The sequence below is a fragment of the Macaca thibetana genome, chromosome 7 (genome assembly GCF_024542745.1).
Source record: "Macaca thibetana thibetana isolate TM-01 chromosome 7, ASM2454274v1, whole genome shotgun sequence".
Lineage (NCBI taxonomy): Eukaryota > Metazoa > Chordata > Mammalia > Primates > Cercopithecidae > Macaca > Macaca thibetana.
Window position 1 is genome coordinate 141,940,477 of NC_065584.1, and position 14,449 is coordinate 141,954,925.

General features: G+C 45.1%; 1 protein-coding gene across 2 annotated transcripts in view; it reads left to right on the forward strand.

Moving 5' to 3' along the window:
* The window catches only part of MYZAP (myocardial zonula adherens protein), a 324,346-nt gene that overhangs the window by 233,606 nt on the left and 76,291 nt on the right, over positions 1-14,449 (forward strand). For both annotated transcript variants that reach the window (XM_050796831.1, XM_050796830.1), the window contains one exon: positions 8,482-8,568. In XM_050796831.1, the coding sequence (XP_050652788.1) occupies positions 8,482-8,568 (87 nt within the window). The remainder of the gene's footprint in view (positions 1-8,481; positions 8,569-14,449) is intronic.

Below are 14,449 nucleotides of genomic sequence, written 5' to 3' on the forward strand. Positions count from 1 at the left end.
TGATATAGGATGAACAGACGTGAATTCTGGAGACTCGTAAGGAAACTTGATTTCTCATAGACATTTATGGAGATCCCATGGCTTTTCCACAAAAGATGTGGGATGTAATTTTGACCCATTTGTCTCTGGGGCACTGATGGAGTGCTGTGGATGAGGTCCCTGTTGTAGTTCACCTATGCCGTGCATCCGTATGTGAACAAGAGACCTGGAGGCTGGTGTCACCAAGCCCTGGTCACTGGGGAAGCTTTCAAGTCAATTAGCCTCAAATGTTCTTGTCTAATTGAGTTCAAGGAGCTGTGGGTGCAGGGCTGACTAACTAGAGACCATGTTAAATCTTTCAACCCAAGATACTTCTCAACACTCATCATGCCTTATGGTCTTATGGAGTTCCAGTACTTCTCCAGCACACAAAAGAGCAATACAGTGGTGTTTACCTCTTTCCCTCTTTGGTGAGTGATAGTTTCTAAGTGTCAACCACACTCCTGGCTCTTCTTCACTCTTAAGGGCCAGGGTGATCTTTCTAAAATGCTAAATCTAGTCTCCTGACTCCTCTGCTTCAAGAGCCTCCTCGGCACTGCAAGGAAAAAGTTCACACTCCTTAGGGTAGCATCCAGGCCCTCTGGTTTGGCCCATGCCTGTCCTGTTTCCCCTCCCTATATGTACTCTTCTCAGATATTCCGAATCGTTTGCCATTCCCCTGAGCTTTCGATGCTGTTCCTTGCCTCTTTGCTTTTCTTCATGTTTCTCCTCTGATAAGGGTTGTCTCCTCCAGGAAGCCTGCCCTGAACCCTGAACCCTCCTTCTCGTGTTCCTCTAGAGGCCTGTGCATGCCACCATTACTTGTGTCACCTATGATTGCCTACTGGAAGACAGGGCTTAGGAACCACCCCTCCCCAGACCTGGTGGAATAGGCACTTAAAAACAGAAATCTCACCAGGTCCTGCAGGAGCCACGGTTAACATTGAATGGGCAAATGGAAAAACAGGAAGAGAAGCTTTGGGTTAAAGCCATCCCATCACCTCTGACCCACCTGGGCAGGAAACGGGTGACAAATACGTGGGAATACTGGCCCAGGTGAGGAGTTTGACAGTTCTGGGAAGTCCTCCAAATATTCGAGTTGCCCCATCCTGCTGCACAGTTGGAGCTTCATCCCTTTGATTCAGTCAGTGGTTCTCAACCGGTTATACACAGAATCACTGGCAGGCTTAAAATAACCATGTCAAGGCCTCATCCCAAACCAATTAACTGGGAACCTCTGGAAGTACGGAAAAGCTAGGAAGCTTCCCAGGCGATTCTAATATGCAGCAAGCTAAGAATATTTCTTTAAGCATTACTCTCTTCTATAGCTTTCTTGGAAATGCAGACACTCCTGGGACAGTGTTGCAGAAAGGACCCTTGGGCCTTGTGGGATGAAGGGCAGGGTGGTGGTGGGGCAGGGCGGGGGAGTCCTCACACTCCCAAGTCACACTGGTATCTTTGTGTGCCTTCATCCACCTGTGTTTTCTCTCTAGATCTTGGCGTTTGGGGCACATTGTGTGCCTGATACAGAATGCAGCCACAGAGAGCAGGAATGTTTTGTATGCCTCTGAGCTAAGAATGGTTTTTACAGGGGCCTGCAAAACCTAAATATTTACTGTCTGGCTCTCTACAGAAAAAGTTCGCCCCACCCCGATGTAGATAACTGGGCTGCAAGTTCAGGGCCACAGCAGAGCCAAGAGGTCTAATCTAGATGGAGCATGTTCCGTTCTGCATGCAGCCTGCTGCAGGCTCCTGGGATTTGCTACTTGTGCTGAGCAGAGAGTCTGGGGTCTGTTCCCCGCAGCCGCACTTACAAGGGCCCCATCTTTTGTCATTAAGGGGAGCTGGGCAGGGACCCACAGTCACAAAGTGGAACAGGCCTGAGAGAAATGTAAATACACTCGGCTAATTTCCTCAGGGAAATCCATCTCTGTAAACTGTTTAGCAAACCCCTGTCACCTCCCTGAGTCATCTTCTCCACCCCCTTTTTATTTGAGATGGATATTTTTCCCCTCGGTGAACCCAGGTGCCCGAAGTTGAGAGCATGATGATACTGGATCTGCAGAGTACCCCCTAAGTAAGACCCAGGCCATCCGTTCTCCACAAAAGGGTCAGAAACAAGGCCCAAGGGGACCCATGTCTCTGGGGCACTGATGGAGCGCCCCCAGAGGCCCTGAGTTGCCAAAAAGGGTTTTGTTGTGCTTTTTCTTGTGGAGGAAACCTGAATGCTACCTGTCCCTCCCTTGCTATCCCTCCCAGGGGGGTTGGTTTCAAGAAAGTGCAAGGCACTCCAGGGAGTTTCAGCTATATTCTTACTTTGTTTTCGTTCAACCTAAAAAAATTACAAAACTCAATGCTGAGCGAGTGCCCATCATGTGTTGATACTATGCTAAGCACGGTAGGGGCTATAAAAGTAGTGATGGTACAAAGCTTGCTTGATCACTCCCCCTGTGTTTTCCCTTCCATCCATGTTGTAGTGCATGGAACACAGGAGGCACTGAAAATGACCAGTTGGATTATTGAATGAACTCAGATTTGAATGTTAATCTCTTCCTCCAAAGGTTTGAATGGCTCCTTATTGTCTTCTGACTAGAGCCAGTGCTTCTCTATCATGCATTTGTAGATTGATAGCTCAGCCCCTACCTATTTGTTCATTTTCCTGTCCTACCCAGGCTTAGGTTCTTATTCTTGGAACTTGCCAGCTTCTGTGCCCTTGGCACAGACTGGAACGCTTTGCCTGATAGCTGTTGTTGTTATGATGGTGGGTTCTCCAAACCTCACTGACCTGAGAAGTTCTTCCTGTCCTTCTATACCCAGCTCAAATGGTATCCCGAGGGACTTTCCCATGTACTCCCACCTCCCGTTAAGATTAGTGTTCTTCTTCCTATATTCCTGTGATAATAAACAATGCTGACAGAGTGCTTAATGCGTGCCAGAAATTGTCCTAAGCTCTTTACACACATTAGCTAATTTAATCCTCACAGCTTTCCTAAGAAGGTGCAGTATTGTTAGCTCTGTTTTACAACTAGGGTAATGGAAGTACTGAAGACTAAGTGGCTTTCCAAAGGTCTCAAAGCTAGTAGGTGTCAGAACCAATATTGGAAGCCAGGAAGTGCATTTTCACTGTGCTTTAACCACAAAGCTATCCTGTCTCCATACACCTTGTATTGGTTATTCCAAGTGTTCTTGATTGCCTTGTTGGGGTATATTTCTAGATTATGTACTCCTTGGGGGCACAGCTATTTTTTTTGCCATCGTGGTACCCTCATAGTCCCTAAAAAGTATTTTGCAAGTAGTGGGTGCTCATTAACTGAGTAATAAAGTACGCTGAGTCCAGCTTCCTGCTTTGATTCCCTGGAAGAGACCCTTGCCCCCAGGGACAGCTGGTCAGGTAGCAGTGGTGTTCAGGGTAGGATGCAGTTCTTTACATTGTTCATAACACAAGCCCTGAACCAGCTGCTTTGGGAACCCCTGGGAATAAAGTGCCCTACCTGCCCTTCAGGCACTGCCAAGCCTGGGGCAGCTCTGGAGATTGTGTATATGAGTTTCAGGAGACCATGGAGATCAGCCTCGTAAAATGCTCGGAGGTAAGAAATGTTGCCTTGATGTTACTCAGGGGAAGATTTTCCCATGGGGAGATTGCTGAAAGTGAATGAATGGAGGGAGGTAGATTGTACTCAGTCAACTTTATGGGTGGTTCAGGGGTTACTGTCCTTAGTGCTTCTGTTAGGGATTCAGCCTACCTTTTAGACCTTTAGAATGTGCCTCTTGCTGCTCCTGAAGCAGTCCTGTGGAAGGATTAGTCTCTTTCTGGATCTGTCTCTTTCTGACATATTTTCTCCCAGTCTTTATTATTACTATTACTATTAATATTTTAATTAAAAACTTACATATACTTAACATTGTTGCCACCAACACAGAAATGTGTTTCCTTAAGAATATTCTCCCCCTACATCTACACAAGTTATCAGGGAATATTTAAAAAATAAAAATAGGATTATTCTTAATGTTTTGTTCTGCAACTTTCTTTTTTCCCCATGACCATACATTTGGCTGTCTTGTAAGGAATATGTGTGATCCTGTTCTAAGCTGGGTTTAAATTGCTCCTGAACAGCCAGTCCGTCAGTGGGTCAGTATTTATTAAAGAAAAACCCGGCCAGGCGCGGTGGCTCAAGCCTGTAATCCCAGCACTTTGGGAGGCCGAGACGGGCGGATCACGAGGTCAGGAGATCGAGACCATCCTGGCTAACACAATGAAACCCCGTCTCTACTAAAAATACAAAAAAATTAGCCGGGCGAGGTGGCGGGCGCCTGTAGTCCCAGCTACTCGGGAGGCTGAGGCGGGAGAATGGCGTAAACCCGGGAGGCGGAGCTTGCAGTGAGCTGAGATAGCGCCACTGCACTCCAGCCTGGGCGACAGAGCGAGACTCCGTCTCAAAAAAAAAAAAAAAAAAAAAAAGAAAAAAAACCCGCTGTGCTCCTTAATATTTTGATAAAGCACCTCTGTTGACAAGAGTAAACTTTAAACAGGGTGCTGCAGTATCCTCAAGCACCTGCTGCAACTGCCAAGTGTCTTTGAAGTCGTGTGTTTTATTTTACAAGTTCATTTTATTTTATGCATTCTGTTTACCTTGTGGCTTTGTATACCTCGGGGTATTGCTCAGTGTGAGAGCTTCATATAAGGGTTGCCCAGCCCATCATAGGAAGCATGTTGAGGAATATAGATGGGCAGATGAAGAATGGGCTCAAGCCAGGGGAGGGACCATCTCACTTTGGAGTGATTGGACCCGTGGGGTCCCCTTTCTGAAAATTATGACCGTTAAGGACTACCCCTCTAAAATAATCAACCAACCGAAAGTCATCACTTACAGTGTTAATGTCTCTGATTCATTGACCAAATTGTTATTTTCATGGAAACAGGGCTGTGAGGCTAAGCAGGTCTGTTTCATTTTGAAGCATATAGTGTGATGATAACATCTAGATAATAGTAAAAATATCTGGCTGTGTGCAGTGGCTCATGCCTGTAATCCCAACACATTTGGAGGCCGAGACAGGAGGATTGCTTGAGCCCAGGAGTCTGAGACCCACGTGGGCAACATAGTAAGACTCTTTGTCTACCAAAATAAAAAATTAGCCAGGCATGGTGATGCTTGCCTGTGGTCCCAGCTATTTGTGGGGCTGAGGTTGGAGAATCACTTGAGCCCAGGAAACTGAGGCTGCAGTGCTATGACTGCACCACTGCACTCCAGCCTGGGCAACAGAGCAAGGCCCAGTCTCAGAATAAATAAATAACCAAATCAAAATAAAAATATCTAATATTCATAGAGGCTTACTATGTGACACTCTCCTTTTATCCCATTTTACTCTTGAGATTCAGAGAGATTAAGTAACTTTCCCATAGACACACAGATAGTAGATGTTGGTGCCTGTGTGTGTGTGTGCGCGCGCATAGGATATATGTACATGTGTGCACACTCGTGTGTGTGTGTGTGTGTGTATGGGATGTGGTGCAGGAGAAAAGGACTTCCTTTTCCTTGCAGAATTATGCATGGACTAGACCCAGCCTAACAGGAGATTGTTGAGCACCACAGGTTTGGACTGTCTATATGGTCTGAGTTACACTTTGATGCTTGTGCAAATGGTTGAAACCAGTCTGAGGGGCCTGGAGCCAGAGGGTTGCCTTTCTCTGGAGAGATTAAAGATTCCCATCAGTGTTGTTGCCCATCAGGAAAGAGAGCTACCTGGTAGTATGGCTTGGTTTCTTTTTGGCCAACATGACTGACGGTGAGCTTTGAAGGTTGCTTGCAAAGTTGGCCGCACAAGAGGCAATGATAACCGTGGGGGTCAGGCCACATCTGATTCCGGGGTCTCCTGGGGGATGATGCTTGCCAAGAGGAGGATGAGGATGGAGAGGGATCTTGAAACCAAGTCATGTGATTTAAAGAACTGGGGTTGTTTCGTCCAGAAGAAAGGAGGTTCAAGGGACAGGAGGACTGTCTAGAGAAAGGGGAATTATTTTGCAGTCCAAGGACAACCCTGGGTCCATTAGGTAGAAATTCTGGTGTAAGCTCAGATCAGGAAGTTAGAGGTGCCTGGTAGCAAAGTGCAATGCCTTGGAGGGCGGCAGTAGTATATGTGGAAGTGCTAACATGGGTCCCAAACCTGGGATCCCTAACCTGTTCATGGAATATGAACAGGCTGGTGCCACCTGTCAGGTACATTTTTGGGTGCTGGGTTTCTTCACAGGTGGGCAGGTTGAACTCAAGAGGTGTTTGACGTTCCCTGTAGCTCTGGGCTTCTAGGCTGCAGGTTAGTTTTGCTCAGAGGCCACCCTGTGGACCAGTGCAGATCTGTCACCCTGCCAACCAGACTGGGGCGGGGGTGGAAAGGGTTTGTTTGCTAGGGCTGCTGTGAAAACTACCACAACGCCAGTGGCTTAAACAACAGAAATTTCTTGTCTCACGGTTCTGGAGGTTAGTGGCCCAAAATTAAGGTATTGGCAAGGTTGGTTTCTTCTGAGGTCTACGAAGGAACTATCTATTCCAGGCCCTTCTCCTTGGCTGTTGACAGGTCGTCTTAATGTTTATATGACGTTCACCCTGTATGTGTATCTGTCCCCAGATTTTGCACTCTTATAAGGACACCAGTCATTTTGATTTAGGGCCATGCTTATGATCTCATTTTTACTTGATTACCTCTATAAAGACCCTGTCTCCAAATAAGGTCACATTCTGAGATGCCAGGAAAGTGGTTAGAACTTTAATGGATGAATTTTAGGGGGATGCAATTCAATCCATACTAGGGCGCAAACAGCACTCCCATGAATCGAGCCCATATGGCATTTCAGGCATGTGATGGGGGCCATGAGTATAAGAGCTAAGAATGAACTAATTTGAACCCAGAGACTGCCTGGGTTCAAATCTCAGTTCTGCCATTTCCCAGCCATGTAACCCTTCAGAGGCTTAGCTTACTTATCTGCAAAATGGGGCAGGTAATAGAATCTATTACCATAGGTTTGTGGTGAGGGTTAAATGAATAAATACCTGTAAAGCACTTAGAAGCTTCCTATACATGGTTAGCTATTACTATTATTACTGTTATTGTCCCCTTGTACTACAGATTATAGTAGTCCATTTTTCGCGCTGTTGAGTAGGAATATGACTTTGCTCCTAGTCACCCTTTGTCAACAGAATATGATAAATCACACAAGTTGTAGCTTCTCTCACTGAATGGTGTAATGCTTTTTTATTTTTAACAGAAATGGTACAACTTAGACTTTAAAAAATCATTTAGGAACCTTTATGCAATATTTCTGTGAACTTTGTTGGCAACCTTTAATAAACTGACATGAGGATCTCAGTGACTAGTGACAAATGTTCATGCTGGTATAGCTAATTAAGGAGTCAGATGTCTTACCAACTCGTAAGCATTACATTTTCTTCTCCTATGCCTTTCCAGCTAACTGTCTTATTTTTAGTCTGTATTAAGCAAACAGGGACAGCTTTTTTAAAATTTTTAATTGTAGCAACGTACTTGTGAGATTTACCATTTTGACCCTTTTTAAGTGTATGGTTCAGTAGCATTAAGTGCATCCACACTGTTGTGCAAATGGCACCACCATCTATCTCTAGGATTTTTTTCATCTTCCCAAACTGGGATTCCATGCCCTTTAAATACTAACTTTCCCTGTATATTTACCTGCTGGCCACCACGGTTCCACTTTCTGTCTGTATGATTTTGATTACTCCTGGTATCTCATCTAAGTAGAATCATACAGTATTTGTCTTTTTGCCACTGGCTTATCTCACTTAGCAAAGTGTCTTCAAGGTTTATCCATGTTGTAGCATGTGTCAGAATTTCCTTCCTTTTTAATATTGGGTAATATTCTATTGTATGTATAAATCATATTTTGTTTATCCATTCATCTGTCAACAGACATTTGGGTTGCTCCCACCTTTTGGCTATTGTGAATAATGCTGCTATGAACATGGGTATGTGGACTTTTTTGAAAAAAAGTTGTGATTAAACATGTACATGTATATTATAGAAAAATTAAGTATATAGGCAAGTAGAAAGCACCCTCCCATCCCAATAGACATATCCACTGTACATATTTTGGCTTCTGTCCCTCTAGCTATATTTTTGCCTATACTTGTGAAATGAGATCATTCTATACATATTGTTATGGAACCTGAGCCATTGGTAAAGAAATGTTTGAAATGGATCAAGTGATGTGGTAGTTTCCTTCTTTGAGCCCCAGGGTGGTGGTTCCCTGTGCTGTACCAAGCTGGCCTGGTACTGTGAAGATAAGGCTGGCCTTATCTCCTGTATGGCTCCTGTATGATCAGGGCAGTGATCCCCATTGGAAGTAGGGGAAACAGGCTGTGAGAAGCCCAAGGTCATCTGGCTCTTTCTGCCCCAAATGCTGACTCCTAACTGGCCTCTCCTTTCCCTCTCTTCTAGGCAAATGTTTGTAGACTACGGCTGACCGTACCTCCTGAGAGTCCAGTTCCTGAGCAAAGTGAAAAGAAGATTGAGAGAAAGGAGCAGGTAAGGTATCTCTGAGGCAAAGCCCCAAAAAGTTCCAGTCTCTACCCTTAACCCACTCTCCCATCTCCTAACCAGGCCATTTCCAGAGGCTGAGTGTTTGCGCCCCTGTTGAGGAGAAGACCCCCTCAACCTTCCCACCTCATCTCCCGTCTTCCCAGAAGACAGAGAGCTCTCCCCAGCTGGCTCTGCCAGCGACGTGCCCTGCTCTTGTTTCTTGGTGAACACTGTGGCTTTGTGTTGCCTTGAAGCTGCAGGGACACTGGCCTTAGTGACAGGTGCTATGGCAGGGAATGTGGGTTTTTCTGAAACAGCCCAATCCAGTTGCATCAAAGGGCCTATTGTGAGCAGCTGGCGGGGCTGGAGCCTTTCTCAGCAGCTTGGAGCAGCAGCCGGGGGCCCTGCTCCCGCAGAAGAGAGGAAGGCCTGGCAGGCAGCATGGTGCGGGGAAAGGGCACTTTCTTGGCTGGGGGTAGGAGGCATTCCGCAAACATTTTTGTGCCAGCTCCTGTGCTAAGTCCTGAGGCCAAGAAGATAAGTATGTCCTTGCCTTGGAGGAATTTGCCGTTTTCTGGGTGAGACAAGGATGATGCGATATTTCAGGTGTTAGGATCCATCCCTGTAAGACGGAATCTGGGAACACAGAGAAGGAAATAACTGACTGCTTAGGAGGTGACCGTGAAGTAGGAGGCTTGAAGGATAAAGAGGAGGTCCTGCTGACCTCTAGGCCTGTGGTCCTGGCCAACCCATTTTACTCATTCATAATTATGGGGCACCTACTGCATTCCAGGCACTGTTCTAGACAGTAGGAGTATAGTAGTGAACAAAGCAGTCAACCAAATCTGTCATCCATGGAACTTACATTCTAGTGGGACAAGAATGAAAGTAAACAAAATAATGAAGTACACTTTATAGAGGTTAGGAGCTGGTAAGTGCTGATGGAGACAAAGTAAAAGAAGAAGATGGGGTGCTAGGAAGTAGGCAGTACTTTTTCTTGTGCGTGTGTTTTATATGATTATAAAATAAAATAAAATGATATGATATAAATGTCATAAATGGAGTCACGACATAGTGACCTCTTGAAATACAAGCCTTGCTTTGGGGTTAATCATGAATGTGGTCAACTATAAAAAAGAAAGCTTCTCATTGATGGCGAAATGTTTGATACTGTCCCTAAGTTTACCGTAGGCCTCTGTCTGTCCTTGTCGTCTCCTCCCCACTTTCTACCAAGGACAGAGAGCTGCCTGTGCTGATGCAACTGATGAATGCCAGGGAAAGGAAGTAGGGAGAAAGGAAAATGAAGTTCTGACTAGAGAAAGTGAGAAGAAGTAAAATTGCTGATCTGCCTACAAAGAGTGGATGAGTTCCACTAAAAAGATCCAGAAAAACAGCTAGTTCTGGGTTGCAGCAGGGAAAAGATGAGGGGGATATGGGACCTCTGGAAAATAAAGTGCCACTCAGAGACAAATGGGGTCCTAGTATCCTAGTAAAGGACGAGCAGCCAGTTTGAACGGGCTTTTACTGGCCAAAAATGGGAACAACTGGAGCATCAAACAGAATGATGACAGTCGTGGGTTATAACACAATGGATATTTTTAAAAATCCTTATGTTTATAGTAATAATTGGAGAAGAGGAGTAGAGGCGCAAGATGAGAGGATAAAAAAGGGAAGCCTCCTTTTTAAAATAGAACACTAGCTAATCAGTTTAGAAAATCTCTGTTTTGTAACCTCCAGGTATACTCATCAATAGATGCAAAAATAAGTTGGTGAAAGATTATTGTAGGTTACTCTCAAAGTATCACCCCAATGGATTACTGATTCTAAAGGGACAGTACCTTCACAGTGGAGTAGGCAGGCAACCAGCATTTCAACTGAGTGATTCAACCTAACTTCACCAATAGTGGGATGAGCTGATGTTACATGACTTCTGAGGTGATTCAGCTAAGAGGTGCACAACATCACATACGTAATATTCATGCCAAACTTGTTTAACTAATAATAAGGAAACAGAAAACCAGAATGTGGGACATTCTACTAAACAATTGGCCTGAATCCCTCAATAAATTCAATGTTATTTTTAAAAAAGATGAGAATTTGTTGCAGATAGCAGACTAAAGAGACTTAACATTAAATGTAATGAGTGAATCTGGATTAGATCTTGGCAAAAAAAAAAAAAAATCCTATAGAAGATATGCTGGGATGGCTATACAATTTTGTATATGCACTATATATTACGTATTATTAAATAAATGTTAATTTTCTTGTGATAATGGTACTATGGTTATGTAGCTGAGTGGCTCTTTCAGCTTCTGTGTAGCTTCAAACATTCTCCAAAGACAAAGTTTGGGAGTAAAAGTCCTAAGCAGAGAGTGGAAGTGGTCAGGCTTCAGCCACTGCACACCTGCTGATGAACAGGACTGAGTGGGGCCATCTGTCACTAGGCAGTGTCCTCTTCTGTCCTCACTGCTCCTCTCCCTGCCTGTCCCTTTTAGAGCTGATGATTTGGTCCAAGACATGGGCCTGGGCTGTGTCCAGGTGCTCAGAGCTGCTTAGAACACTTTTTGAAGAAGTGGCCTAAGTTGGAGTGAGGGACAGGACAAGGGCCTGGTGGCTGTGCCTGTTGGTACAGATGGTAGAGGAACTGGGGAATATAGTCTTTTGGAGTTAGACCCAAGCTTCGTGCCTTGGGAGATGTTTGAGAAAGTTTTCTGGGTGCCAAAACTGGGGTATTAGGTGCTGGAGGACCCTGGAGGGTCTGTAACCACTGAAGAAGAATCAAGTAATGCCACGGAAGGAGCCTTGTGTGTTTAGCGGTGTTGAGTGGAGTCAACAAATTGTGTGCCAGTTTGCCTGTTTGTCTTGAATAGTGCTTTTCACACTTGTCAATAGGACCCTCTTTGAAAAAAAATCAAAATGTTTTACTGAACCCTTATATGCAAACCAAGCAAAAGTGGTGCTAATGGGGGCCCAAGTCCTCCCAGTCTCCCTTTACCCCTCAGCCCCCGGAAACCCTCCTGTGGATGCTTGAGAACTCCAAGGCCCTGAGGAGCACAGGACAGGCACTGCTGGGATAGCGTATGCACCAGGATACTTCTTACACCAGGTGGACCAGGCGTGCAGTCTAAGTGCCTGTGTGTGACACATTGGTGACTCATTGCAGAAGAACTGGGGTAGAGGGGAGGAGGGTGGGGCTGTTGTTTCCCTAGGGATGAAGTCCTTGGGTGGTGTCTGCCCTTGAAGTTTCTAGGGGTAACTGGGAGGTTGCTCTGAGTGATTTCATTACCATGTCCTGGCCAGGTTCCTGGCATGAGTCACTGAGGGCCAGGGCCATGCACCGGCGAGGAGACTCTGTAGGGGCCACTTCCTTGGATGTGGTTTCAACATGGCTTCCCCTCCTTGGAACCCATGGAATTGCAAGATGCCACAACTCTAGATGACCCTACGTGGTCACATGACTGTGGTTCCTTTGAAGAGGGATCGTCTGTGTGCAAAGGCCAGGGGATTGGAGCTGGCTCAGATATGTGAATAGAAAGTTGTAAGTGGCCCGATTGACTTCTGTTGAAGTGAGACTTCTCAAGGATTTCCAGGGTCCTGTTAGAGCTGCAAATGACGAGGGCAGCCTGGGCCTTCCTCAGACTTTCACACTGTTGTGGGAGGTGTTTAATATTGCAGGGATGCCACAGTGTCATGGGACAGCTGGCCATGCATAGAGGCTGCTGCCATTTGGGCCATTCTTCCATCTGCTGTTCTCCAGTCATTGGAGAGAGGAATTACTCCCCATGTAGATGTGTTGTGGATGGCGTATTTTGCCCATTTCCACAAAGGTGTGTTTGGAGGCTGTCGGATGCAATTACAACAGGGTCAGCACCTTCTGATGGAGTCAAGGGTTTGTGGGGGTGTATTTGGAGGTTTCCTAACCCTAAGGCAGATCCCCTGGCTGCCTGTTCCTTTTAGTCCTTCAGGAGACATCACCTGCCCCGAGACTGCTTTCTGCTGACCACAGATGAGCTCCCAAATGCACAGCTTCCTCATCCTTAAAGTAGACACAACGATGCCTGGTTTCAAAGAGTAAATGAGCTAATATATGCAAAATACCCACCACAGTGTCTGGTTTGTCATATGGATTAAAGAGATAATGACTAAACGCTGAATCTCTTCCCTTTGAATGCCAAACCCAGTGGCCCTGGGTCTTTGTTTTTACCCCCTTAGACCTTCTGGAGTTATTCTCCTGCCTGAAGCTGCCTGTCCTGCCTCTCCTCCTTCCTGACTTTATTTTCTATACACAGAGCATCTCTTCCCTCCTCTTAACCCTTGCTGAGGCCCTAGCCATGCTTGGAGTCCCTTCCCTGCCATGTCTCAGTTTATCCAAGTCTTCCCTGTCCTTCAAGGCTCAGCTAAAGGCCCACTTCCCTTCTGGTAACTTCCCTGACTTCCATGTGCTGTGGTCACTCTTCCCTTAACCTACAGGACACCCAGGCTGCCCCTTTCATTTGGCACCTAGCCATGTACTGCTAAGAACTCCATATAGGCATACATATATATTTTTTGCAAAATTTGTGTATAACGTATATGTAGGCACATACACACAGAGAAATTAGGTTGAGTCTTTTTATTCTCTCTTCCCAAAACCTAGGTCTCTGCCTTGCACATAGTCGGTGCTTAATGAATGCTTGTTGGTTATGATGGTTGAGTTTTATATTAGCTTCCTAGGGCTGCCACAACAAAGCATGAAAAACGAGATGGCTTCAGTAACCGAATGTATTCTGTCACAGTTCTGGAGTTCGGACGTCTGGGATCAGGGTGCTGGTGGTGCCCCCTCTGAAGGCTCTAGGGGGAGAGTTCTTCTTTGCCTCTTCCAGTTGCTGGTAGCTCTTGGTGATCCTTGCCTTGTGGCATTATCACTCCAATCTTCACATGACATTTTCATGTTTCTGTGTCCAGATTTTCCCCTTTTTATAGGGACATCAATAGGGCCCAGTCTAATGGCTTTATCTTAACTTGCCCTGCTCTCCATATAAGATCAAATTCCTGGGTACTGGGGGTTAGGACTCCAGCATATCTTTTTGGGGGACGCTATTCAACCCATAACTAGGTTCTTTGAGGAAATCACCTTGAATGATATTAACAACTCACATGAATTAGCCATGGGCTTTTATTCGAATATTGAACATTAAAAATCATTAATAATATGGGAGGGTGCTGATTAGTTTATGGGCACAAATTACATGTTGAGAAATTGATAAATGTAGAACATAATGTTTATAAACATGCCAAACATTGAAATTAAAATTGGTAATAAATAGTTTTGAAATTAAGTACCTATTGTTTTCAAAAAACTCTGAATTTATGTATCCATATTCTTCTCCATAGTCATGCGCAACAGATTCCTATGTGTATATGCAGGGACACACACACGTACACACAGAGACAGAACCCACACCAGCTGTTGCAGACTTAGCATATTGAATCAGGGCCTCACTGCAGAGTTGAATTTTAGGGAATCTGATTTGAGTTGCTTCTGAGTCTTTATGATGGTAAAGTCCTGTGCGAATAGATAAAATAGCTTGAGGCAGATACTGTTTTAAATAGCTATTGACATCCCCACTTTGGAGGTGTCCTTCAGTGACCTGTTGTTTTTAAAGAAGCTGTTTTCTCTCTAGACCTTTGAGAATGCTGAGTGAGAGAGAGCAGATGCAAGGGTATGGATGTAGAGTTGGGAATTTTCATAACCCAATAAAATGTTGAAAAGGAGGAAGTCTTTGCCAGTAGGTTTTATAGTCTTCTTTCCTTTAAAAGCCTTGGATGAATAAGCCTGCTGAGTTTTCGTCCTTGGTGTGACTGTTTATACAACCTCGCGGGTTGTTGCCAAGTGAGCGAGTGTGCT